The 25703-nt window shown below is 42.9% G+C and overlaps 1 protein-coding gene across 9 annotated transcripts in view; it reads left to right on the top strand.

Annotated features, from left to right (window-relative positions):
• The window catches only part of frmd4a (FERM domain containing 4A), a 99434-nt gene that overhangs the window by 35617 nt on the left and 38114 nt on the right, over positions 1-25703 (top strand). For 3 of the 9 annotated variants that reach the window (XM_040025511.1, XM_040025509.1, XM_040025513.1), the window contains exon 1: positions 2107-17416. The exons of 2 other annotated variants lie outside the window; for them this stretch is intronic. In XM_040025511.1, the coding sequence (XP_039881445.1) occupies positions 17249-17416 (168 nt within the window). In that variant the 5' untranslated portion in view covers positions 2107-17248. Of the gene's footprint in view, positions 1-1350; positions 17417-25703 lie in introns of those variants that run through there. 4 more of the 9 variants (XM_040025515.1, XM_040025514.1, XM_040025516.1 and 1 more) reach the window with 3 other exon arrangements.

Below are 25703 nucleotides of genomic sequence, written 5' to 3'. Positions count from 1 at the left end.
GCTCGTGCCAAGAAGGAGTCACACCGGGACATGCTGTCCTGCGTTGTCTCTCTGTTGGGGGTTAAGCTCTTCTCTAATTATAAATGCTAGGCTAGGCTACCTGCCGCTATCTCTACACTCCTCTTGGCATTCGGACTCCATGAGCTGCCTGCCTCGCAAGTCTTAATGGTCATATACTATCAATCTTCACCACGCTAGTGGATATTTATAATTCATGCAGCATGCAGATGAAAATTAGAGTGATATTTCTAAGTTATTATGGGTGTTACATATTCACAGCAGACAGCATTAGGAGCTTCAGGAAGGCGGGATGGCCTCCTGAGGGCAACAAAGGACTGATGGATGTGCACTCTTTAACACCCAGTTGTGTGTATTATGGGGTCTGAATGTGTCCTTATATGTGTGTTTATGCTAAACCTCTCTGTCTGGTTTCCTTTTCATTCTTTCCCAGCCCTATTTGTTACTGTTCCCCACCCCTTCCCCTAGACTTCATTTGCAGGGACATAACAACATCAAATCACAGTGCAAAACTGTGAGTTGCACCCCAGTCCTCTGGACTGCAGAGTTGAATGCGAGGACTGATGAGTTCATGAGTTCATGATGACCTCACACCCAAGAGAGTTTAGAGAGCATAGGCCATTGGCATTCTGGGAGTGCATGGATTAGGAAAATAGGGCAGGACGAGGAGGACTGGCTCGAAAATTTTTTTTTAGAGGGATGTCTGTGACACCCAGTGAGAGATGAAGTAATTGGAGCAGTTAGAAAACGGTTAATTGTGGAGTCAAAAGATGGAGACGATGATGGATGTGACCATCAGCTTAAACGATGCAGGGACATTAATTAATTATTATGTCTGAAACTGGTTGCTTAATTAGTCCTTTGGCTTATTTCCGGACTTTTGTGTTGTTACTATGATCTTCTCCAGCTTCCTGTTGTAGCCTGAATTCTGATAGTAAATGCAGAAAGTCTTCCTCTGTGCACTCACATCCTGTTTGTTGGTCCAGCCCAGCTAAACTCATTTCAGTCTGATCCGGCCTTTCTGTTTTTTCTCTTTCTTGTTAATGAACACAGAATAGTGGTGGTGGGGGGTACATTCCACCGGCTCCCGCCAGAAAAACAGAAACAACCACTCTCCAAGGAGTGTCCCACCAACATCCTCTGTCTCCCCGCTTCCCCTCGCTTCTGCTCTCCTTCCCCTCTTACTGAATTACTGCCCCCTCGGCTATGCACCCTTATTCTCCCCCTCCCGCCTCCAGTCTCCCCCACATACCCTGCCTTCTACAACCCCCCCCCCCCCCACCCCCGCCCCACCCCTGCTGCAACTGTTACATAAGCTTCCAGTCATAGATCCAGGCCATATCGCTCTTGTTTTCCCCCTTGTGTGTCTATGAGAGCCTCAGCATCCAAGGCCAACCCTTAATGAGGCTACCACAAAGGCTCATTGATGAGAGGCCCAGTGTGAGAGAGGATGACCCCAGCCAAGAGCACCCAGAACTGTGCATCAGCTGCCCCAGGCTCTCCCTCCGCACAAAGACGCCCACTGTGGACAGAGACCTGAAAAGGAGCCGAGAACAAGAAGGGGAGAGAGAAATGTGAAAAGAGGGTAGAGATAACTCAAACAACTTGGAAAATGTTAGAGCGATATCAAAAAAGTCAGACATATGACTTTGTCACAAAATAGTTGCCTCTCTGAGTGTCAGTTCTCCCATCAAGCCGTACGCCTCCTCCTCCTCATCCTCCTCTATGCATCCTAGCAAGAACAGTGAGACCACCCTCTGCCCTCCCTCTGCCAGGGAGTTGTCAGTGTCTTCATTTCTCTCATGGATCATAACTTAGATGTGAAGAGGAGATTTGGGAGCCAAACTTGCTGGAGATAGTCTTGTTTGTTACAGCTGGCCATTTGGGAATCTTGCAGTGGATGGAGAATAAAAGTGAATTGTTGAAAAGTTAAGTTGGACTGTTACTGGCACAACTCCTTGGAAGAATTGGATATTATATAGCTGATATGGCTTTATTACTTTCTTTAAGTTATTTATGAGGATTAATCCCATGAGCGAACTGAATAAAAGAGAGAAAGAGAATTTTTCTTAAGTATTTTGTAGAAAAATTACTTCTTTTTTCTTTTTTTGTTGCCGTGGTTGTTGATCAGTTGAACGATGACTCTTTCTGCACGACTCGAGGACTTAGAGGTGACCTTGGAACACATGCTTATGGACGTTTTCGTAAGTTTCTCCACAGTTTCTCTTGCTCAACATTGTTTTAACATCTCTTTAAAAAATGCTTTAATATACCCATCTTCTCTGTGTTTTATATGGGTGACCTCTCCAGCGCATAATTTCAGCTGGAGATGGGGGTTGACATATGTTCATGCAACATTCCAGATGCTCTGTTCTTAATTGGTGCTGAAAACACATGCTTATTAACCATCAAATTCTCTGCTTAGGGAGAATTATGGAATAAATTGGCTGACCAGGAATATAACCTGAACTGCTTGGCCTAATATGTGAGTCAACATAAGGTCAGCCCAGGGACTTAAAACTTTGGAAATTTTAACTCAGCGTATGAGGAGCTTTCGTCCAACCAACTCGAAAGTATTAAATGTAGGCAGTGGGCTTACTTTCTGTGGTCTGCATCCTTCATATTTATCTCTCGATAGCTATAAATCTTTTGATTAGCAATGAACGAAATCTCCAAGTAAAGGAATAGGGAATCGAGAATGAGGAAATGGGGGATGAAAGAGGAATGAGAAGTAGATGGAAAGTCTGATGGATGTGATAGGCGTGTTTCTGTCGCTTGTGACGCTTGGATAGAGGTAGATTACTCAGATCCCTGTGGTTGCTAAAGCATTTTGGGCTGCTAGAACTGCATCCCACACAGACATTTAGATACAAAAACACATGCAGCTTACATGGTCTACCTCAGCACACACACACAGACAGACACACTTTGTAAATGTGACATCAGAATCCCTGGTTGCTTTGATCTGCCGGCTGCTGTAATGAGTTTGGTCGTTAAGCTGCTGTTTCCCTTTAACATTGTTTACAGGCACAGGCATCTGTTCAAGGAACTGTAATCTGTCTTCCCTGAGATATATATTCAGTGAGCACTATCAGCATTCAATCCGCTGCCACAGGGCTTCAGTGTCACTGAAATATGCTGGGATTTTTTTTTTTTGTATGCGCGGATCCATCAAACTACTTTGGAGATTTGGTCATTTTCTTTCTGTATATCCAAAGGATGATTTATGACCATGGCAATAAAGATTACTGTTTATGGCCAGAGCAACATTTGGATTATTCATGCACCGCATGTGGGACGGAAAAATTGGAGTAAGGAAAATGCTTCCTTCCTCTACATTTCCTCTCAACATCCTAATTAGAACGCTTTTTTATTTATTTCTCTAATTGCTGGAAGAGGGTGGAAAACAGAGGGTTATCTGGCCACTTTGCATACTTAAATGAGAAATATTCAAATCGTGTGCACACATTCCAGACTGCTGGCTAGACGTATGCGCATATGGCAATGCATGCATACACAAACACTCACAACATGCAGACGTGAGCTACGCAGAAGCCTATTTCAGTGAACCATCAAGTAAGGGAAGGGGGAATTAAGGACTTATATTGGAAGACTTACCAGCAGTAGATGGTGTTATGGATCAGGCCTGTGATACTGTATATAGTCGTCCTTGTTGTAAAGTGTGTATTCAATAAGTCTGACTGTGTGTATGTGTGAATTAGGACAGTTAAGCTCAGAGACCAGGATCGTTATAGGAAAATTAAGGATCATTAGAATAATGACAGCAGTCCTCCATCCTCTGGTAGAAAAAGACCTCCAGAGCCCTATCTATGCTGCTCACTGGCTTAGAGCAGCAGTGAAGTGCGCAGCTATATTCAAGGGCTCACTGCTATTTTCATTAGCACAGCTGCACATATGAATGATTTAGGGAAGCTGAGAGGATCCGAGGCAATGAACTTCCTTCACAGCCTCTTTTACTACTAGAAAAGGAGGTCACTATTTTGTTGCCACATTCGCTCGCAGGAAGCTGGATATTTCGGGTCAGCAAAGTTGTTGTTTTTTTTAAATTCAACACTGTTAAAATAAGCTCACACGTGTGTGCTCCTTTGAAATTTAATGAACCAGTAATGTGATCTGTATCTGCTGATTGGATTTTTTTCTTGTTGCTATGAAATACTGGTTTCTGGCATCATATCATCTCACGCCAGAGCTGTTGTGCATTGTGCTGCTGAGCTATGAGGAGAGGAGAGGACACACAGACAGGGAGGCATGGCAACTCCTCTTGCAGAGGATGCCTCGCAATCTAGCACAAAGGCTGACTGTCACATCAGCAACTGAGGCAGCGTGATTAAAAATGCATTCAATCCCTGTGTAGTTTAATTGAATCTCCTCCTTGTGCACCCCACAAACACCTCCCAATCATCTCTTCCAACATCACATCTATGATACAGCCTGCAGGCGGTACTAATCCTTCCATCTCCTACTCTTCCTTAGTCCTACATCCCTTCTCGTCTCCCCCATCCCCCGGTTTCTTCCGAAGGAGAAAGACCTCAGCTGGATGGGACTGCTTCCATCACAGCTGTAATGCACTGCTCTGCTTTTTTTTTTGTTTGTTTTCGTCTCCATCGTCTCCTCTGCTTCCAGCAGCCATAAAGCACTGGTTTATATCTTTGGGAGAGCTATTTGGTCACAAAGGGCCTGTGGTCTCTGAGAGCATTCACTCCGCCAGGAGCACAAACACTGTGACGTACCGATACCAAGCGCTTCCTTGTCACAATGAGAGTTTTGCTACGGAATTATACAACATGCGTGTCTACAGTACATGCATACAAAAAGCCTCTTTATTAGCAAACTATTCTCTTTTGACTGCACTGCTGCAGATGTGTTGATTCAAACATTGGCTATTGACTGAGTGTATTATGTGAGAGTATTCTGTTATGTAATGGGTGTGTTCCCTGACCAGTTCTCTGACCAGTGGCAAAATTGTTCAGCTAGTGCGAGCTGACCTCTTTCCCCTTTCTGTTTGCACCTCGTCACTCACTCTCCCGTTTGCTCCCCAGCAATCAATTGTCCTTTAATCTGAAATATTTTGATCTCGATATTGATTGAGATGTGACTTAAGTATCTTTCTTATTAACAAAAAAAAAAAAATCCTGCAAGAAGAACAAAACCAGCATGTGTCAGTCGATCTCTCATTGTTATTTGAGTCCGTCTTTCTCTACACTGTCTGCATCCTGCAGCCCCAAGCCCATTTGTTACTACTGGAGATATAAATATTTAAAAGCTGGACAAAAAGAAGAAGAAGTAAATAATGCCTTGTGCGGGGCTATTTGCAGTTGCAGAATCAGGGGATTGACTCAAAATAAACTACAGTCCCTATTCATGTTAATGGAACAAAAGAAAAAAAAACTATGTCCCCCAGTGCAGCAATGGCTCATTGTTGTGTTTTGATAGCTTTTGGGCAACAACAGCTGAGAGAAATAAGCAATATCAGAGTTTGGCTCTACTAATATGTGATAGCAGAATCAATTTGTTTTTATTTATGGGGGTCTTGTACGATTTACTGAGTGGAATATATTTACAAGAACAGAGAAACTGCTTTTTTTGAAAGAGATTATTCGAATTTCTTTTGAAAAAGAAGTTTGAAAAGTATAGTAATATAGTCAGTTTCTGCAATCAGATGTATCTCATTTACTTGCCTCATTAGTCTTTGGCAGCAGGATCATTCAAACAGAATTAAATAAATAAATTTAATAAAAACAACAACAAAATTATCATAAACTCGATCCCATTTTATGTGCAGACGGATAAAACCGATGAGCCATTATCATTCATCCTTCAATTTCCATCATGGTTCAGATTCGGATGTCAGCTGGCCCAGCACACGCTCAGGGCTTCCAGCACACTCGGGTGAATAATTCAGAAGCTTTGAATGCTTTTCTCTGAGGCATATTGCACATCTAGCACCACATTCAAATGTGTTTTTGCCCTGCTAATAGACTGCTGATTGGCCCATTGGAATGATATATTGTAATTCTGTTAAGACATAGATGGCTGGATAATAGCAGTGTATTTGTGGACTGCACTTGGACAAAGATTTTATTAAAGGCCACATTTATCTTCTGTGTTCCTAAGGCTAGAAAGACAGCCTGACTGCAGTGCTTTGGTGCCAACGCTTTGAACAATAATATTACGGAACAACACCTAAGCAGGTTTGCAATTTGCACGCACACTCTCGCGCACACACACACACACATACAGACAGGTTGAGCAGATGTGTGCTGAGCGACACAGTTTGACCAGGACAACCTGTCCTAGCGTTGCACCAAATCTCTCTGAAACACAAATATGCCCCAGTTTTTACTGTGACTCATATAAAACAATCTCACAGGCGATCCATTACCTTTCTTAGCATGTAATGGTGTTTCCCGGGTTCTCTTACACAGACACTGCTGAGAAGATGGTAATTGAAGTGGATGCTTCCCTGTGGAGAAGTCATTATGATTGGTTCTGGCCTGATGAAGGGTGGGGAGGCCCCACATTCTGCTCATCTCACTCTCAGGAGATGCAAGGCTGGCATACATGTAGAAGCGCAGATGAAAGCACACAGTGAGCAGCGAATCGAGTTACGCTATCAGGGTGGTACTGTTTAGCTATACAATCGTTTATCTGTTTTGCCTGCGATGATGCTGTAACTCAACCCTTTGTAATTTGTGGTGTCTTGAAACGTAAACAGTCAATCCCCCTCCATTCCGCTTGGGACGGGGAGTCGGTCCAACTAGAGGGCATTTCCATAAACACATACTCCCACACACATACACACGCACACAGACGCACAAACATACAGAGTTGAGGAGCAGGACCATAGGGATGAGTCAGACAGCCGTGGGCAGAGACTGGCTGGGTTATCGGGGTAAATTAATGCATCACAATGCCGGGAGTCTAGCATTGGAGAGCCATCGCTTCTTATTGTTGCAACTACGAACAAAGACTAAGCAGACACGCACAAAAAAAGAACCGCAGAAATAAAACCCAGACAATCCAGCTGCTTTGTTTCCCTCATTAGCGTCTCTCAGGCGTAGATTTTCTTTTCTTTCTCTTCCTCTCTCTGCAGTTTTTTTTTTCTTTTTTTGCAAATGTATTAATAGCTGATGGTTCACTTTGAGGACAGCGGGTGCTTGTGAAGCAAAGCTTGTCAGAATCTCCTAGCTTTTTCCTACAAATTTATGTTTTTGCTCTTTATCATGTACACAGGTTTATATTTCATGTATTTTGTTACCGAGCGCAAATCCCGTTTGCTTTACTTTTTTATGTGCTTTATGTGCTTGTTGACTGAAATGGGTCATTGTGCAAGCAGCCCGAGGCATCAAGAATAGTAGCATGTTGTTTTTACTTGCCTTTATTTTTTTCTCCCTCCTGTCAAGAAGAGGGCTTATCACCTTTGTGGATTTGAGGAGTTTATTGCACATTTCAAGCAAAAAATAAATAAATAAAGAAGCAAATAAAAAAAGAAGAGAACAAAGGATCGCAAACCAAACTTTAAGTGCTCTATTAGAAGGGTGCATTTTCATCTCACTGTCAAGGGGATGTACAGTACAGGATTTTGTGCATTGTCTCCCCAATCAGCAGCAGAGCTTGAACTATGTCATCACGATGTGAATTAATGTCAAGGAAGCACACCACACAGAGTACCAGTCATATTGCAGAGAGGGAGAGAGAAATGAACCAAGTCATTTTGGTTCCTTATCTGTTAGACCTGGATGTCTGCACACCAAGTTTAAAAATAGCCCTCTGATATTTCTCATGTAGGCCACAGTCACTCACACACCGATGGAGGCCAGGGTGATGAATAAATAATGCTTTCTGGGGATTACCACTGCAGATGATTTCCTCCTGTATGCTTGGCTCTTGGCTTTAACACAATGTGTGGGGTCTTTTTGTGTGTGTGTTTGTGTATGTGTGACATATATAGTCTCGTGTAATGAAAGCTGTCAGAGATCCTCAATTAAAGAAATGATATGGGAGAAGGAAGAAGTTGCTTAGTTTGCTCATTTTAATCACTTTACTCTAAATTTTTGCTCTGTGATCCAGGATCAGTTCACCTCTTGACTGGGATGACCAAGCTAAATCTTACAGGTTTATATTTCCAGTGTTACTGGTTAGCAATGGTTACCTTGCCTTCTCGAGATGTGCGCAGCTGTGCATGTGTGCATGAATATGTGCATACCTAACAGCTTTGCATATGTGAGCGCGTGTCGATTCACTTTATTTAATCAGCTGACAGCTTAGTATTGATGTGCCGGAGTAAAAAAAGAGCACAGCAGTGAGTGATGATGTAGATATGACAAGGTGCAGCAGTAACTCTTGATTCCAATAGCTTTAATGGACATGTAAAGACCACAATGGTGGATACAGAGGACTGACTCAGCTGAATGAAGCCGCAGCTAGTCGCAGATCTCTACGGCTGTGGTTTTACCATGATAAAAGGTCTCCGCAAAGGCCAGATCAATACTCCAAACTGTCCACTGCTGTCACAGCTTTGTGGAAAAAACTCTGGCCAATTGCCACAGTTGCCCCCATATAGGCAAAGAACCGAGTGATAATATGATCAATATCTGCATGCATGAGCAACATGCATGCTGGTCTGTGAGGATGCATGCTAGTGAGTGTGTATGTATTCTTCCTTTGTGTTCTATTCCAGACAGTGCAGGGAGAGAAAGCTGGGATGTGGGATTTCGAAGATAATCTCCCTACCAGATGGCAAAACATCCCATATTCCTTTTGAGGTTCCCCACGTGATTCCCTGTAAGGGCTGTGTGGGTGGTGGGGGTATATATGCTCACACACAATAATTATTGAGTCAAGTGACACAAGTGCATATGCTAATAAGAGCTGTAACGTCACATTAATCCAGTGACCTGGTTAAGCCCCTGACTGAAGGAAGTGAGTATGTGAGGAAGGGAGGGGAAGCTGCCAAAGCTGGAGAGGGGAGAAGAGAGGAGAGACAAAGCACACTCCCTCTCCCTCCCATACACTCTTACACACTCATTCACCTCATGAGCGGCAGAGCGGAGTGTAACTGTGTGGAGCAGAATGGGAAGCCTTTTAACACAGAGGGAAACAGAAGCAGAGAGAGGCACATAGGACCCGTGTGGGACTTCTACAGCTACGCTCACATCACACTCTTCCTTCCCTCTAACACCGCCACGCGCAAGCTCGCGTGAACTACGGCTGTCAGGCTGGACGGGACAGCGAGGACACCCACTTCACACTCTCACACACATGCTCTCACACCCACAGACACGCGCACTCTGGAGCGTACTATGGTGGTTCAGGGAGCAGTGACGCCCGGGAGAACCCGCCGGCTGATGCTTAAGCTGCCGGTGGGGACTCTTCGAAGGAACAGTGCAGAGAGGGTAAGAGACAAGCTTCCCTCAGTTAACCTCTTTCACTTTTCTCCCTCCTTCTTTGACTTTATGTCTGTTTGACAGTATTTTTTTAAGCATCGTTGTGTGTGTAAGTGGGATTTAAAAAAGGTTCTTGACTAATCCAAAGGACTATATTAGATTTGAGTTGGTGCAAGGCAAGTCAAGAGCAAAGCTTTTAATCTCTACAGTGGACAATAGTTCTCTGTGTTTCTCGTCCTGCCAGTCTGAGTCTGTCAATCTTTGTAGTTCTCAGCCTGTCTCTGTCACCGCTAATGCATTCGGCCGTCCTCGGCTTCAAGGTTACAGGGAAGTCTCACAGTGGGAGTGCAGCTCGTTTGCCTGTCACTGTCAGTGCAATTAAACTCGAGAGATGGGCTTTTATCAAGCAAAGCTTCAACTTCAGCCCAGTTTAAAGCGCTGAATCCTGTGCTGTCCCAGATCGTTTTGTTTTTTTTCTTTAAACAGTACAGTTCAGCTCATCTGCAAGGCACCAGAAGCTTGTGTTTACGTGTTTGTGTGTGCGGTGGGTGGAGATTGGTGGCTGGAGATAATAGTTCCCAGCTACATGGAATGTGTGGTGCAAAGTTAACCCTTGTGTCAGTTGTAAAGACACGCTGTAACTTGCCATGTAATTCATGTCTTTTGGTGCTCAGCAAAGTTGTTTACTCCTAATTGTCATGTTTCTTTAAGAAATTTAAAAAAAAAGGTTTGCAGCTGTGCTTTCATTCTGTGATGGGTGTCAGCATTCTTTCATGCAGTGAATGCACTGGTATTAAGTGAATCACACTTAAATACAGTGTGTGTTCAGGTGACGTGCGAACCGAAGATATAGAGCTTCCAGATTTGCATTCCAACAATCGCAATCTGCTTGCATGATGATACTAAAAGGAATTTCATCTTTCTTTTCAGATCTCAGTCTACTCACTCGCTATGAGGTGACTTTGGTCTCATAGATGTGCCTCTTTGAGTGGCTGGGACTCCTAAATGCCACGAGGCCTTTGGAGAATCGCCACTTTCTTTGTGGTTCTTGCTTTCACTGAGCAGAGGATATACACCAGCACACGCAAGAAAACACATGCTGTGCACATGCTATCATAAATTAGATGGAAAAGCTTTCGTTTTTATGAGCCTAAATATACACACCACCGCTGCATCATCACAGTACATAAAATGCAACCTGGTTTCTTTGTTGATGATAAGCTATACAGTTGAAGTGAAAGAGATCAGAGGCAGGAGCATGTCAGACACTATATTATAGCTATGATGCATTCAAGTTATCATCTTAAGACTCAGTTTGTGTTATTATGTGTTCTTAATGCTGGTATTTAAGCTCCTGGGTGGATCGTTTCTGTCTGAATCTATCTGGCATTCGTAACAGTCCTTGATTGAAGGAAATTGAATATTCACTGCCCTTTTCAGAAATGTAATTGCTGCTCGTTGATTGGCTGGAGCCACTAACAGACACCCTCACTCAAATCACCTTAATTAACGGAGAAAAGCAGATTTTCACACACAGTCTCTCTTGATTGAATACCATTTATCTTCCTCCCATTTTTTTCCTTAACACCAGCTGTGAGCAGACAGACTGAAGAGGGATTACTTGTTGTGATTTACATAAACTCAGTCACATTTTTGTACTGCCGCACCGGAAAAAATCACTGGCTCGATGTGGGAGGCGGTGACTGCGTCACTTTTTATGAAAAATAGTAATGAGTCAAACAAAACAGGTAACACAGCGTTTAATATTTCAACAAAAATTATTTTAAATCACCAGACTGTCTAATTTATCTGTTAAGTGATGACAGGTGAACAAGCCGGTTTCTATGTGCGACGCTCTGTAAATGTTGACTGTCTGTTGGTTAATGACTTTTCCTTTCTCCGTGGTCTTACTGAGCCACTGAAATGATTTCACTTCTATTCACAGCTGCAGCTATGTCCTGCTCTGACTTGTCATGTTAGACAACTCATTCTACTCCATCTGTATCTTATACAACTACGTAAGATGGCTAGAGGGCTAAGAGAAAGAAATCTGCTTATAAGTATGTATATATGACCTGACTAAGCAAGTGAAAGGTTCTAGTGGAAATTTTATTACTGACAGCTTAAATATAGCTAAAGCATTTTACATACTTGGAACCTAGTTTTTCATGTCCTTCAGCGTCTCCCATTTAAAAAGCATACGTTAATGGGTATGGATCCCCACTGGCTATACACTTTGCTCCAAACCATTCGGGAACTTACTTGAAAGATATTTTAAAGCTTGATCCTACAGGTTTCTTTTCACTTGCAAATTGCAGAGTGAAAACGCACCTTTTCATCTGTGCCCTGTCACTAATCTAATGCAGATGAATCGTGTCACGTCTGCATCAGTAGCTTGTGATGGACGAGTGGCTAATTAGCTATCTTTGTTCCCAGTCAGTATCTATGACATATTAAAAAACAAAAAAAACATGCCTTGTTAACTGGACTTGATTGTGTTTCGGGTTTTTTCCATTTGTGTTACACGTTTTCTGCATCTTGTTGTCTGTCACATGCGATTGTTGCTTACAGGTCTTTTATATATGACGTCATCCTTCTTCTGCCTCTGTGCATCAGTGTGAAAATGGGACAGAAGTACTTATGGTATTTACACCATGATGTTGTGGTGAGAAATTGCACAGTTGGTGTTGACAGCTTTAAAAAACAGCTTCTTTGAGGGGATATTTTTCAGTTTAGATTACCTCTGTGAGCTGGCTGAATTAGGATTATCTTCCTGCCTTTGTTATCTTGCTATCATGTAAAGCTGCTCAGCTTTTATCTGTGAAATTAAGAACAAAGCCAAACCCAAACAAACAAAGAGGAGAGAGGGAGGACTGGCGTTTGTGCCTGTGCGAGTGTTTGTGTGCAATTTCTGATTTTAGGAGGTTGAATCGGTCTCCGGGGAAACATGTTGTTGTCGGGAGCACTGCAGGGGAGTGAGGGCATGAAGGTGGGAGGGGGGGATCGCTGTCAAAGAAGGAGAAGTTCACACAAACACATATACACATGTTCAGAACAAACATTCATGAGCTAAACAGGAATCCAAACAGACAATAACTTGACAGCAGTTACCATTACAGGGCTGAAAGCTAGAAGCAGCCATGCAAGACTTAAGGCAGGAATACTAATCGATCCTTGTTACCTTTAAACATCCTGTCTGGACCAATCACAGAGAAGGTCAGGGCTGGATTCTGGCATTCTTGCTTCTCTTACTTGTTTCCCATCAGACTGATCTAATTGCCGGGACATTAGAGTCAGAATTCATTCAAGGACTTGAATAGTTGACATGGAAACCAAAGGGAAACACAACACCCAAAATATCTGTAATTTGTTTATCATTTCTCTGCGTGTTTGCTAAAAAGTCTGACTTTTGAGCTTTTTGCCCCTACAGCTCTCCTTTCCTTTGCTACAGTATTGATTTCCTGAGATCCCAACATGCCCCCAGGACTGTAGGTGAGAGAGCGGTGGTCAGTCAGTCCAATTAAAGAGACAAAGAGAAGGAGAAAGAGGCGAGAAAAAAAGAAAGAGGTGGGGATAACTAGAGCTAAAGGTTCGTGACGGCCCCTCTTGCACCACACCCTGCTCGGCATGAAAGGGGACCCCCTTTTCTCCCCAAGGCAGCTCAGAATGAAGAATGTTATTGAGCCACTGAAGAAAGGGGGGTTGAACGGGAGACTCCCACCCTCTTCTCCACCCTGTTTCTTTCATTACTCTGGGCTATGATTTTTTTTTTTTTTCATGTCTTTTATTGCCTGTCCAAAATCAACCCGCAGATAGACACATGGCGCAGCTGCATACAAGTTCAAAGTAAATCTGTACAGATCAAACAAGAGATGATCGCCTATGACTGTGAGTGAAGGCTGAGGACAGTAAGGCTGCTGATGATATGCTTTCTCTATGGAGACAGTCTGCTAGCGGGGTAGCTATGGTGAAAGTGGAGTCTTGTGTCCTTTGCCAAAACATTTCCAGTAGATGGATGGGATGGATGTGTGTGTGTGTGTGTGTGTGTGTGTGTGTGTGTGTGTGTGTGTGTGTGTGTGTGTCAGTCGGTCTAACTATGTGTTCCCATCATCTGCCACATGCATGCAGAGCTCAGTAAGATTTCTTCATTATATCTGCTTCTCTATTCACAGAAATGACAATCATCTCAAGACAGAGAGAGTGGGGAAAAATTCAATTCAGGTTTATTTTTGTATTTTTTGTTACCTCAGGTCCTTTTTTACACCGAAAGATAAAGACATTTAACTGATATAGGAAGAAACACAATAATGTTCTTTAGGCAAGCACCGAAGAAAGACAAAGATGATCGTGGGCTGATGGGAAAAAAACTCCATCTCCCACAAAACAGGATGTGGAGACCCCTGAAATGTTCCTTAAATATCCCAGCACAATCTGTGCCCTTTGTTAGACAGAGATAACACGTCTCAGTGAGAACCGAGGCATGTCTGTGACTCACTCATATGAAGGGGTTTATTCATAGTTTGCATGTGTGTGTGAGTCTGTGTGTGAATCATTGTACGGCATATTAAGAAATCTAGAGAGTTGAGGGGGGACAGGCATTTTCTTAAAGTGGCAGACTTTTTTTGGCAGTTGTTTGAATTGTGTGTGTGTGTGTGTGTGTGTGTGTGTGGGTGTGTGGGAGTAACAAAGAGAGATGGAGCAGGAAAGGGTTAGAAAGCAGGAGAGAGTGGCAGGCTCTTGGTTTCCCGTGGGTGTGCTGCAGTAACATAGTAATCCTCATTAATATTTATCTGCCAGGCAAAGTGGAGACAATGATTAGCTTGAGAGAGATAGGTAGAAAGAGCGAGAGTGTATATGTGCGTGCATGTGCGTGAACACCCTTTAATGCATGTGTGTACAGTATTTAGAGCATATAACACATGAACTAGGTCAACTTCTATACTTAAGAGAGTATAAAAGTCCCAATACTTCAAAGGCTTATGTCATGTCATCACTGGGTGTTTTTCATTGCACAAATGCTCAGTAAACAATATTTTTATTTAATTTATTCCAAACACCCACAGGACTAGTGAAACTAAAGCTCACAGCATGCACTCTTTCACTCTCACAGACGCAGACATATAGAAGCTCATTGCATTCATCCGTCTCTCGGGCCAGATTACTTTATGTTATTGATTTTTCTGCTTGCACCTCTAATGTGATCACATTAAGCAAGACTGATCAGAATTGAATTCCTGGTTGGGTCTATATGGATGTGTCACTTACGAGCTCTGTTGCAATGACATCGATCTGTGTGTCTTTGTATGTTGGGGAAAAAAAAAAAGAAAAATCCAAAGCAATCTAGACCCATGCAAGTCACGTGTCGGGTTCAGTGTTGCATAAAGTGTTTCAACGTGTCAGTGTCAGGTGCACTTTTTGCTCTCCCGCGCACAGCTCGTTTAAGGTATTTGTGTGCCAGAGAGCCTCAGCTGAGAATCTGCTTGTGAATTTATAGTTTTGGTGACCCATTTCCCTCCACTCCTCTCTCTTTCACTCGCTCTTTCTGCCTTGCCTCCACTCTAGTGTAACACGCCTGAGTGAAAATCAGAGAGCAGAAGGAAGACTGAGAGATATGAGAGACGAGAGATGAGAGAGGCCAAAAGAGATGGAGAAACAGGAGAAAGTAAAGAGGCCAGACATGTATACATGAGGAGCAGACAGATGATTTCCCCGTGTCTTATGTAGATTTTCTCACTAGTTAACTGTCAATTCAATTTGTCCATCACGGTTCTGAATGTAAAAAAAGTCTCTTTTCCACTCCGTCTTCTTACTTCGTGGATAGCCGCCCAGCTGACACTGTTGGCCGTGTCTGTTTACATCACAGTGGCTGTCTGACCTTTCCCAGGATTCAGCAGGACACAGCAAACACATGGAATCATGGGAACAGCGCACACTCATACCCAGCCTCCCTCTCCTCTCCTCACCGAAACAAATATTTACACCCCCTTGTAAGTTACGGTCACTGTGAGATGAGCGTCTCCAGTCAGTTTGGAAAATTCACACTGCACAAATACCACACATTCCTCATGAGTTTCTCAAGACACCACTGAGAGGACAACGTCAAACCCTGAGATAGAAGTATGGGAAATGATTGCTGTGGAAGCAGAGGTATTCTGGAGCTTATGGTTGGTGTAAATGTAAGCTGATTCTTAGACGTTTACTTATGTTATGTTCTGAACCCGATGTACACCACAACAGCCTCCCACTCATATGTTTGTGGTTCCTTTAAGTCATACAATAATTTGTATGCACACAAAGTCTCACACACAAGCACACTATCTCAGCAGTACAGAAATGACCCTCGCATCAATAAGCCTCGCAATGAATCAGAGCGGGCTACGAAAGGCCATTTAATCCCCCCCCTCCCCACATACACACAGTCAGATTGGTGGTTTGGTAGAAAAGGCAAAGAATTACTGTACTGTACAGAGTTATTGAATTTTTATATCGATCAAGTCTCTGAGGACAGACTGTGACGAAAGTAGGAAAAATGAAAGCATTTGGCTGCACAAAACCAGCAGGCGTTATTTTTAAATAGCACAACTGCCATAAATAAAATTCTCTGTAACCAGTCGTGATCTGCAGGAGGCAAAAAAAAATGTGTGTGTTTGATTTTAGAGTTACTTTAACATTTCTATCAGACGTAACATAGTGAGCATTTCTCATGCAAGCTGTAGTGTTTTAGTTTTAGTAGTGCTGTTAAGCCAGAATTTATAACAGACTGGCAAGGATTTACACACAGGCGCTGCTTGCTTGGCAGAGATTATATATGGGGTTTGTATTGCCTCCATGTGGCCATTTTTGCAAATGGATGTATGCAAGCAAGTGTAAGATTCATTGTGGATTTCTGACTCAAATAAACAACTTAGTTTGATGTAATGAATTATATTCAGTCTTTTTTTTCCACACGATAATGAGTTGGCGAAGACTAGCAGACGGTTGGAGCAGGCATAATTTTTCTTTTTTCAAAGCTTAGATAGGTCAGACCAGGATACTCCAGCCTGGGAAAACTGGCTTGGGGGAAAAATATGTCCTTTTTTAAAAACATTCTGGCAAAAATCCAAGTGACCAGATGTCAGTGTTACTGTGATTCATTCTACTGTATCGTGCTTGCAGTTATCCTTGTATAACATGTGTGCCAGTCTTCTTTTCCTTCAAAAACATACACTTAGTGTTCAGTCTGAACAGGTGTTTGAAAGGAATGGACTTACCACAGAAACATACCTCTTTCCTTGAAAACCGAGACAGTGAGAGAGAAAGTGAGAGGACTGGTTTCCCTCAGTGTGTGCTGCAGTATTCGAGTGCATATCGCTTTAAAAACAACCTCCAGTCGGGTAGACTAAGAGACCGGCTGCATTTCCTAAGTGGGAATGTTTGTGTTTGTGACGCTGAGAGCAACGGACAGAGGGTGCTTTGCTTCAGTGGGAAGAAAAGGGACAGGAAGAGAGGAGGACCAGGAGAGAAGGAGTCAGCAGGGAACACTAGCTGTGTGGGACTGGGGCAGAAGGACTAGCAGGGTTTGACCTTGAGGAGGCATCACTCCAGTGAATCCCAGAGAAGCAAGTGGCCCTAGAGGGACAAGAGAGGAGACAGACACGGGGGTTAACCTGTCTCTCTCAGGCTTACCTCTAGAAATGACTCATGTATTATCTACTGGATCTAAGTGGCATCAAGAGGACAATAAAGGCTAATCATACCATCTCATTGCCACTACCTGTGGATGTCCCTTTGATATAAACTCATATTGCTGTGTATTCGTCTGGTGGCAAAGTAGTTAGTTAGGGATGGAGGCTGTCTTGTTGGGTTTAGATGAGGTGGTCTGTACTCGACAGGGCTTGCTATGGACTCTCACCTCCACAGCCATCCGGCGGATTCGCGTGCATGCCAGGAACCTTCCTGGGCCTCTGCATCTATTGCACACACACAGGTGTGTTTCAAGGCCACTTTATCAGGTAGGATTCACCTCCAATACACACAAAACGTAAACATTTAAAAAAGAAAGAAAGAAAGAAAGAAAGAAAGAAAAAGTATATATATCAGATAGATTTCTATGCACATTCATCTCAGTAGGCATTTTGCACTACATTTTATCCCAAATAATTGTGCACCTGTTAAGGCATACTTGCGTTTACATGCTGCCCTCCCGTGTAATAAGGAGCTGTTATTAATGAAGGATTCTGCACTTGTGCGTCAAGGGCTTGAGGCAGAAGAAGAAAGACAAGTAGGGAACAGATGATGTACTCTAGAGCCAGGTATGTCCTCCTGACAAAGGCTGGAGCCAGAGAGAGGGCAGGGTTAAACTTGACTGATTTGTTTCATTAAGCTTGAAGGACAGAACTGGGTTGGATGTCATGGCAATGTTCCTGCTAGGTTTATGTACTGAATAGAACTTTTTTTCACTTAGCCGTTCCTGTGTATAGTGTTCTTTTGTTTTTGTTGTGCTCGGCATACACAACAGGAAGTTACGTTGCCAAGGTCAGTATTAAAGAGGTGGTAACTAAGCTGTTAAGCTGGTAAGTGTTTCTATGGGCATCTAAAAGGGGGATGCTTGCACACAAAAACACACAGATAGAGGCTATTTTGTAAGCTGTCTGGTCTCTCTGTCTCCTTTGCCTCACATTTCACTCCCTGCTAACTTTGTGTTCTCTAAATGTGTCAATTTGCTTTAATAATGCAAGCCCTTTCTCTAGTCTGCATTATTTTATTTGTGTAAAAGCAGCAGCTTCTTTTGTGCCTTGTGCCTGTCTAGCTGTGATTCAGCAAAAAGCTTGATCAGTATTCACGTCACCATGTCTGAATTGATGCACAGGGCTTTCATGGACCCATTAGTATTCCCCAAGCATCTCACCTGGCCTGTATGCAGCTGGTACCACCAGGACAAACCCAACAGACTCACCAGGCCTGTAGCTAAATGATAAGAAGCACACTGCATAGCAAAAATTCATCAGCGCATACATGCACACAAAGATAAACATACACAGCATGCGCGTTTTCCTGCCTTTTTTCTCCGATTCCCTTTTTATTCTCAAGAGGAGAATAATCTGGATTGTTATTCTAACTTTTGTCTTCAAATGCGGTTTTATGTAGCTCCTCGGTTTAAGCATCCTAAGGGAGGGTAACACAATCAGAGGAAGCTGAAACAAGGCCTCCCTAAGTCTAACCCATCCTTAACAACCCCATCCTGGTCCACACTAAGGCACCTTTCAGGAGGGGCTCTTTTAATGCTCCCTAAACATCCTCTGGAGAAGTCCTTTCAACAATATTTCCCCTGGCCTGGAAAAGTGGTACAGTCCAAGGTGGAGCAGTTAATAGCGGTGGGAGTTTCAATAGCAGAGAAGGAGGGGTCAGTGTGTCAGACTGTGGGATGGGGATATCCCTGGCTCACTGCCGCCCTGCCTGGCTTCCTCTATTACTGTTAATGAGATACCCAGCCTCACACAACTGGCACACACACAATAGGAGAGAGAGGGGAAAAGAAAGAAAGGGAGCCGGAATGATAGACACAGACAAGGCCTTAACTTCTACCAACCTGTTTTCACTTTCTGCACCTCTTTTCCATCTTTTTTTTCTTCTCTTGAACTGGAAAACATTTCCAGTCGTGGCTCTAACCTGTCCCAGGACCATGCCGTGCCTTGTTTTACTCTCAAACTTTCTTTTTAAAAATTTGTTCCTACTTAAAATTCAACTGCTTTTCCTTTCAGCTCTTTCTCTCTGCAGTCATTTCAACTGTGACCAGTGAAGGCTTGCATCACCAGCAGTCCAGTATGCTCAATCCATTTGGGAATACTGTGCGTCAAGGTGATGATTTCGCACCAACGTCGCTCTGCGTGTTGTGCGGATCATCGCCCCGTTCGATGGAGCCGTAGCGCTGCATTAACCAGCAGACGGCATTTGTGAAATGTTGTTTGCTCACACAGACGTACACTTATTTCTCTTGTGAGCTGTGTGTTCACACTTCCATACATCAGGCTGAGTAATATTGACTCAACAGCCTCCAGTCACACATTTTCCTCTGGTGATGCGACCCCTTAAACAGGGTTAGTACCAACAGGGCAGCGCTCGGCTGTGCTGCGTTACACAGTGTCTCAGGGTATTTGTTTGTCATTTCTCGTGCTGCTTCCAATTTGCATCAATTTCAGCTGTTCACATCGTGCCTTTTCTTTTTTTCATTTATATCCTACCAACCCCCTTCTTATCATCCCACCCCATCCCGAAGGCAGGATATCCTGCGCAGGGAAGACGCAACAGTAAAGACTATAGCAAACGCAGGTGGTCGGACTTCCCCTGAGCTGCAAGATTTGTTGCTTTGTTTCTTGTTTTGTTTTTTTCTTTTAATCAACCTGTAGTCAGTGTAATACAACTCACAAAAATTACTCCAAGCCATCATTTTATTCATAACAATCTGAAGTGACTTGTTTAGCAAGCGTGTTCGGCATCCCCGTGGAGCTTTTTAGACTTGACAAGATAAACATCCTAGATAGACTCAGTTTGCTTCCTGTTACAGCTCATGCTAATAACAATGCTGACAGGAAACTGGTTCTCCTACATGACAAATAAACTTTGATCCAAGCTGTTTCCTAGCAACACATTACCACTGAAACATTTTATGCATATTTAAGATTGCGCGCATAAGGTATATTCGTTGTAACTCTTATGGTGCATTAGCTTGTAGGCTCTCCTCATATTTTACACTGAAATCCAAGCCAGTTTACTCCCACCAAACTCATCTGGTGCCGTTTCCTGTGAGAAAATGTATTGGATGTATTCCTTTCCCACTGAGTGGTCCCAGTACTTTATGATACGAACCAGAGACGCAGCAACGGCACCCTAAGATATAGGATACACAATCCTTCTTCTGTCTTAGACTTGGTTCATTTGTATCTGTCCAGTTACTGCTTTTGTTTGTGGACTTTTGGCTCTCAGTCAAAGTACAGTGTTGGGAAGAATCCACTGTGATTGCCAGCAGTTCCCCTGAATTAGGTCACGATTGTAATCAGCCTACTTTGTGAAGTCTCTCTTACGCTCATGTTCAATTTATCGTCAATTTGTAAAGTGTTCTACTGAAACAGATGTCGGTAAATAACCTTATGACAGGCAGGCAAATGTCCAGAATCCGAAATCTCTGTGTCCTTGCTTATTCCCAACGTTATCCCATTTTCCAGCCAAGTAATTATTGGATAGAGGATGAAGTTAAACTTGTGACTTCCTGCTGAAGAATTCTGATCGCTAGGGCTGTCTGGCAGCAGTCTTTGTTCTCATTGCCAAAGTCAGGATCTGTATGTGAGAAAATCTTTTCCCACAACCGGCAGAAAGGGTTCGTGGATGGGAAGGCCAGAATCGACATTGTACCAAAGTTTTCCAGTACTTTGTTTATTTACTTGTAATTTTCTAATTTGTTGGCAACTAGCTGGAGGCGTGTTTGTGTTTGATATCCCTGCATCGACGCACACACATGCACACACAAATACCCCTCTGTAGATTGTGTTGGAGGTTCAAGCCGTTTACAGTGTATCCCTGGGGATTAGGACTTATTTGCATAGATCGTCTGGAAAACATTTCCACTGCTCCATTCCCAGGTTTATCAAATACCCAGTGTGTGAGTGTAAATGGATGTGTGAAAGAGGAAGAGGAAAAAGCGGAGGACAGCGAAGCTTGTCGTTGTTTGATCCTGTTTGAAGCAAGAAAAATTCTTCTGAACTGATTCATCAGGAGTTGAACTCTAAGTTATAATTTCACTCTGTAAATCATAATTCACGATCAAAGACTGAATCGTTGTCCACATTTTGTTGCTTTAAAGTTGTTTGATGAGGCTTCTTATGATCTGCAACCCTGTTACATGTTAAATATTTAAAGCACAACACCCTTCTCCAATTTAATTCTCCATGTGCAATATTATCATTTAGCAGCTATCAACCGTGCCAGACTATAATTTCTCCGGTGATGTAAAAATATATCAGAGTCCTTCACAGGATGGCCTCTCACTTTTAATTAATTACAGGCACATGCATGGGCGCACACTGACATCTTCACACATGCTGTACAGTATTAGAAGGGCTAATCTGATTTCTCTGGTTTAAGGCACGATATTGGATATGAACAGGATGGTAGTCATACTTTTTTTAAAGGAAAACCATCCATCGTTGGTGCGTGAAAAAGACTGTCTGATTTTAAATAACTTTGCCAGGCATCAGTTACCATGTTGGAGACTATTTGGATGTTGAACATGTTTGCAGTATCTGGTCAGTGTTTTATTGGGCCAAGGCTGAGAAGCCTGCTCGATAAAGCTGGCGGGTATCCCTTTAAATCCTCTCAGTGTGTCTGAATCGTGGCCAGAACGGACATGATATAAGGTTTTTGGAGGTGGTCCTCTTCCAGCGAATGAAGAGATTGGTTTAAATGCGACATTAGTGTTGGGGATGTAAGAGCTTATAATGTTTTAAGTTCAAAGGTTACGGCCACGGTATAGAATGGTAATCCCAGAGGATTACTACGAGAATCTGGTAAATATCTGGGGAAATCCCTCTCAGGGACTCTCAGATCCTCTGTTTGTACGGATATTATACCCTCTAACAGTGAGTCCACATGTGTTTACTGAAAAGAGGTTTAGAGTTTTGCATGCGTATTAAACTGGAGAGATGAGAGAAATATCAACATTTGCCTGAGCCAAAACATTCAGATCTGACAAGTTAGTGTATCGCCCCAAACAGTAACTATCTGCTGGGGTGGTCCACCAAGACCGCTATGCATTTCTGAGGTTTTTGCCTGTTTGCATTTGCAGTTAGCAGGAACACTTACATGAAGTATTGTTGCTACATGGTTGGCATAGCAACAACTAGACCACATTCACAACAAGCTGGAAGGTGCCATGATTGGATCTTTTGTGATAATAATAGACTTGGGGGAAAAAAAAGACATGCAGCTGAAAGCACCCAAATGTGCTATTTTAAGTTATATAACGTAACATTACAAGTGATTATTTTCTTTTTGCATTGTTAAGTATACAATGATTCACTAACAAGAGGCAGAGGCTCCTGGAGCTGTTGATGAAATTAGAATTCGACTAATGAATCATTTGTGCAGCATGTTACCAGTCTGTGGACAAGGGTAGCTTTCATTAAGCCATGATTGTTGTGGTTTTTTATCATCTTATTATTAATGTTAGTTAATCTTCTTCATTTTCTCTCTAAATTGCTTCACTGTGTCTGAATGTCTCAAGCAGCTGAGTAGGAATTCTAGCAGTTATTATATATGCAGTTGCAAGCACCACACAAATCAACACATGTACAACTACATGTGTACAGTAAGCACTATGTCTATGCTGAAGGAGGAGCTAACGAAAGACCTCAAAAAATGTTTCCAAGAACTTTGATGGTTCCTAGTTCCTCTAATGCCGACAAACAAAAAGTAGAGACTGTAGAGACATGAAATGGTTCCTCCAGTCCAAAGTAGCTCATTGTGCCCCTGAATGAGAGTGAATGCATATACATCCACAGCTTAGATTTTAGGAATGGTAAGCTTCGTTGAGGTTCTATACCACAGCCGTTTTTTTTAATCAGGTGCTTTCAAAAGAAAGAAAAGGCTTTCCAAACCTTCAGACTGAGAATTTCCTTGAGGCAAAGTGGACAAATGGATAACCTTCAATATCTTTACTGTGACGGGATTCCCTTTGGACGACAGGAATTGCACCCACATCCATATATATTTATATATTTATACACTACACACACCTGTGCACAGACCACACACAAATGCCTAAGGGCTCTCCCTGCAGATGAGCTGGGTCATTTTTCACTACCCTGCCTCAGAGGAATCAAGTGTGTCATAATGGAGCTTAGTCACAATGAACCAAAGTTATGGATTGATAAATCCCAGCTATAGAGCACAGTTCAAACTGACTACACAGGCTGCAGGACGGGACTTGTGGAGGGGCCGATAACTCTTTTTCATTCCCCTTTTTTTCATTATAATACCTCAAAATAGATCCTGAAGCAAGATGAAGAAATGTCCTAGGCTGCACCCTGTTCAGCCCATAACTTCATAGCTTTCAGCTTCTTCTATATGTTGTGTCGATTTCTCTGCCTGGCTCATCTCTCATGTATTCTCCTTTTTTCTCCAATCTGTCTTCCTTAACCCTTTTCAGCCTTTTCCCTTGCCAATTCCCTGTGAACGCGAGCTGGAATAGTGAAGGTGCAGATGTGTGAAATTATGAGTACATAGTGGCTTGGTAGAGCAAAGGGTTCACTTGTCTTTTTCATCAGGCATCATGACACTGTCATCAGTTGCACTGAATCACTTGAAGCCTTTATTGCGTGCCTTTTTGCTGTACACTTGTACACCACAGTCACCATACCTATTTTTGTTACAATGTCTGACCATTGTGTGACAGTGCCTCCTCCTTTAAGTGCCCTACATTTCTGGCACAGGACTGAGTGACAGACAAGGCTAGATCTCCTAGAACGTTGCCATGGCAACTTTTGTTTGCATCTTACTTTGGCAAGCACGGAGCAGTGAGGCCGGTCAAACATTTATGTGCACGCGAGAGTGTGTGTGCATGTGTGCGTGTGTGCACTTGACACTGCAGGATGTTTCCATGCACTCAGCTAAAGAAGTGGGTGGTTTGAAAATCTCTGAAGTATCATGAGGATGGAAGCTCACCAAGCTCCTGTAAAGCCAGTGCTTTGAATGGTGTTGTTCTTTGGCTGTTTCCCTAATTAGCCTAGAGGGTCTTTGGACCTGGAGGACACACACGCACACACACACACACACACACACACACACACCAGGCAAAATCAGCAAGGCACAGAGAGGATTTAGGCACCTTTTGCCCCAAAATCTCCCCTGCTGTTTCTGGTCTCAGGGTACATGTTTAATAGGCTAGTAGAATACATTAGGACACAAACACACGCACACACACACACACACACACACAAATAGAACTTGCAGACAGCACTGTTTAATATTCAGCTTGCTAAATGATTAGTGTGTTTGGTATTCCATCTTGTCACAGGGCAGGGAATAGAGGCCACATGGGTTCAACTGCTCTGCAGCACTCAGTGCCCTTGAGTTTACGCCACGAGGGCACACACAAACATGCGGGGTTTTCCTTTTTTTTTGGTTTTTGCTTATGGGACACCAAACAAAAGCCAAAGAAAGCAAAGATAAAAAGAGCTCTACAAGGAAGGCTCATTGATCAGCAAAATTCAGTGGGTTGTACACACAGATGCAAACACACACACACTGTATACAAAGGATACTGTGCAGAACCGCACACTCCTCTCTACGTCACACTGTCCTTCTGAGTGCAGTGCCAGCAGTATCAGTGAACACAGGGTCGCTTGGGTCTATAGTGATTTCTCATTGTCTAAATTATAGATGAAGAGAGGAGGTGTAGGGGTAAAAGATCCTTCCCCTGTGAACACTGACAGTCCACATCCTCTCAGATCATCCCCCGCAATCACTGAGACTGTGTTTCATTGAGAAGACATGACATCACTCGTACCTATTTGTCCTGAACTTCTGTACTCTTCTTTCAGGTTGCTGGCACTCTCAGTACATCTATAGACAGACAGATAGACTGTACGGTCCATTCCAATAAACCTGACAGGGAAAAGTCATCTAAAAGAGAAGACATGAAAAGACTCATGAACTGGGGGAGCCACCTTTAGAAAGTGGAATAAGCCCTTTTGGCACTTTCTGTACATCTCATTTTCATAAAAAAAAAATTCAAACTGAATAATCAAAGCAGCCTGCGGCCATTCCCTCCTATACTGACGCACTGTGGCGCTGTATCACCGCATTGTGCTTGTTTGCTTGGATGTAATCATAGGAGACTGTGGTGTTGTTTTAGAGTTTTAAATATAACTGCTGGTTCTGTGAGTGAGCCGCCCATGCACACGTGTACGTCTGTGAGGCCAAAATTTTGTTCAACCACAAAGTGCAGTTGAAACAAATGTATATAAAGGATTTACAAAACCCAAAAAAAGGAAATGGAAGAACTGAGACAAACAGAAGGATGATATGGGCTTGAAACAAAGAGGAGGAGGAGCTAATTAAGCATAAAGAGATAAGTCCACACAACTGACTGTTACAGGAACAACATAGGTGTGCAAGGAAAAACTATTTCTGTGTCTTCATGTGTTATCATCACACCTGTTATTTTTGTTTCTCTTATCCACACAATCTTTTTAAGAAGCACAAACCACTGGCTCACATTGTGCATATTTTTTAGAGACCCTTTGA

The sequence above is a fragment of the Simochromis diagramma genome, unplaced genomic scaffold (assembly GCF_900408965.1).
Source record: "Simochromis diagramma unplaced genomic scaffold, fSimDia1.1 OVJJ01000293.1, whole genome shotgun sequence".
In the NCBI taxonomy this organism is placed as follows: domain Eukaryota; kingdom Metazoa; phylum Chordata; class Actinopteri; order Cichliformes; family Cichlidae; genus Simochromis; species Simochromis diagramma.
The sequence above is the reverse complement of the archived record's forward strand: the minus strand, read 5'-3'. Positions and strand labels throughout refer to the sequence as shown.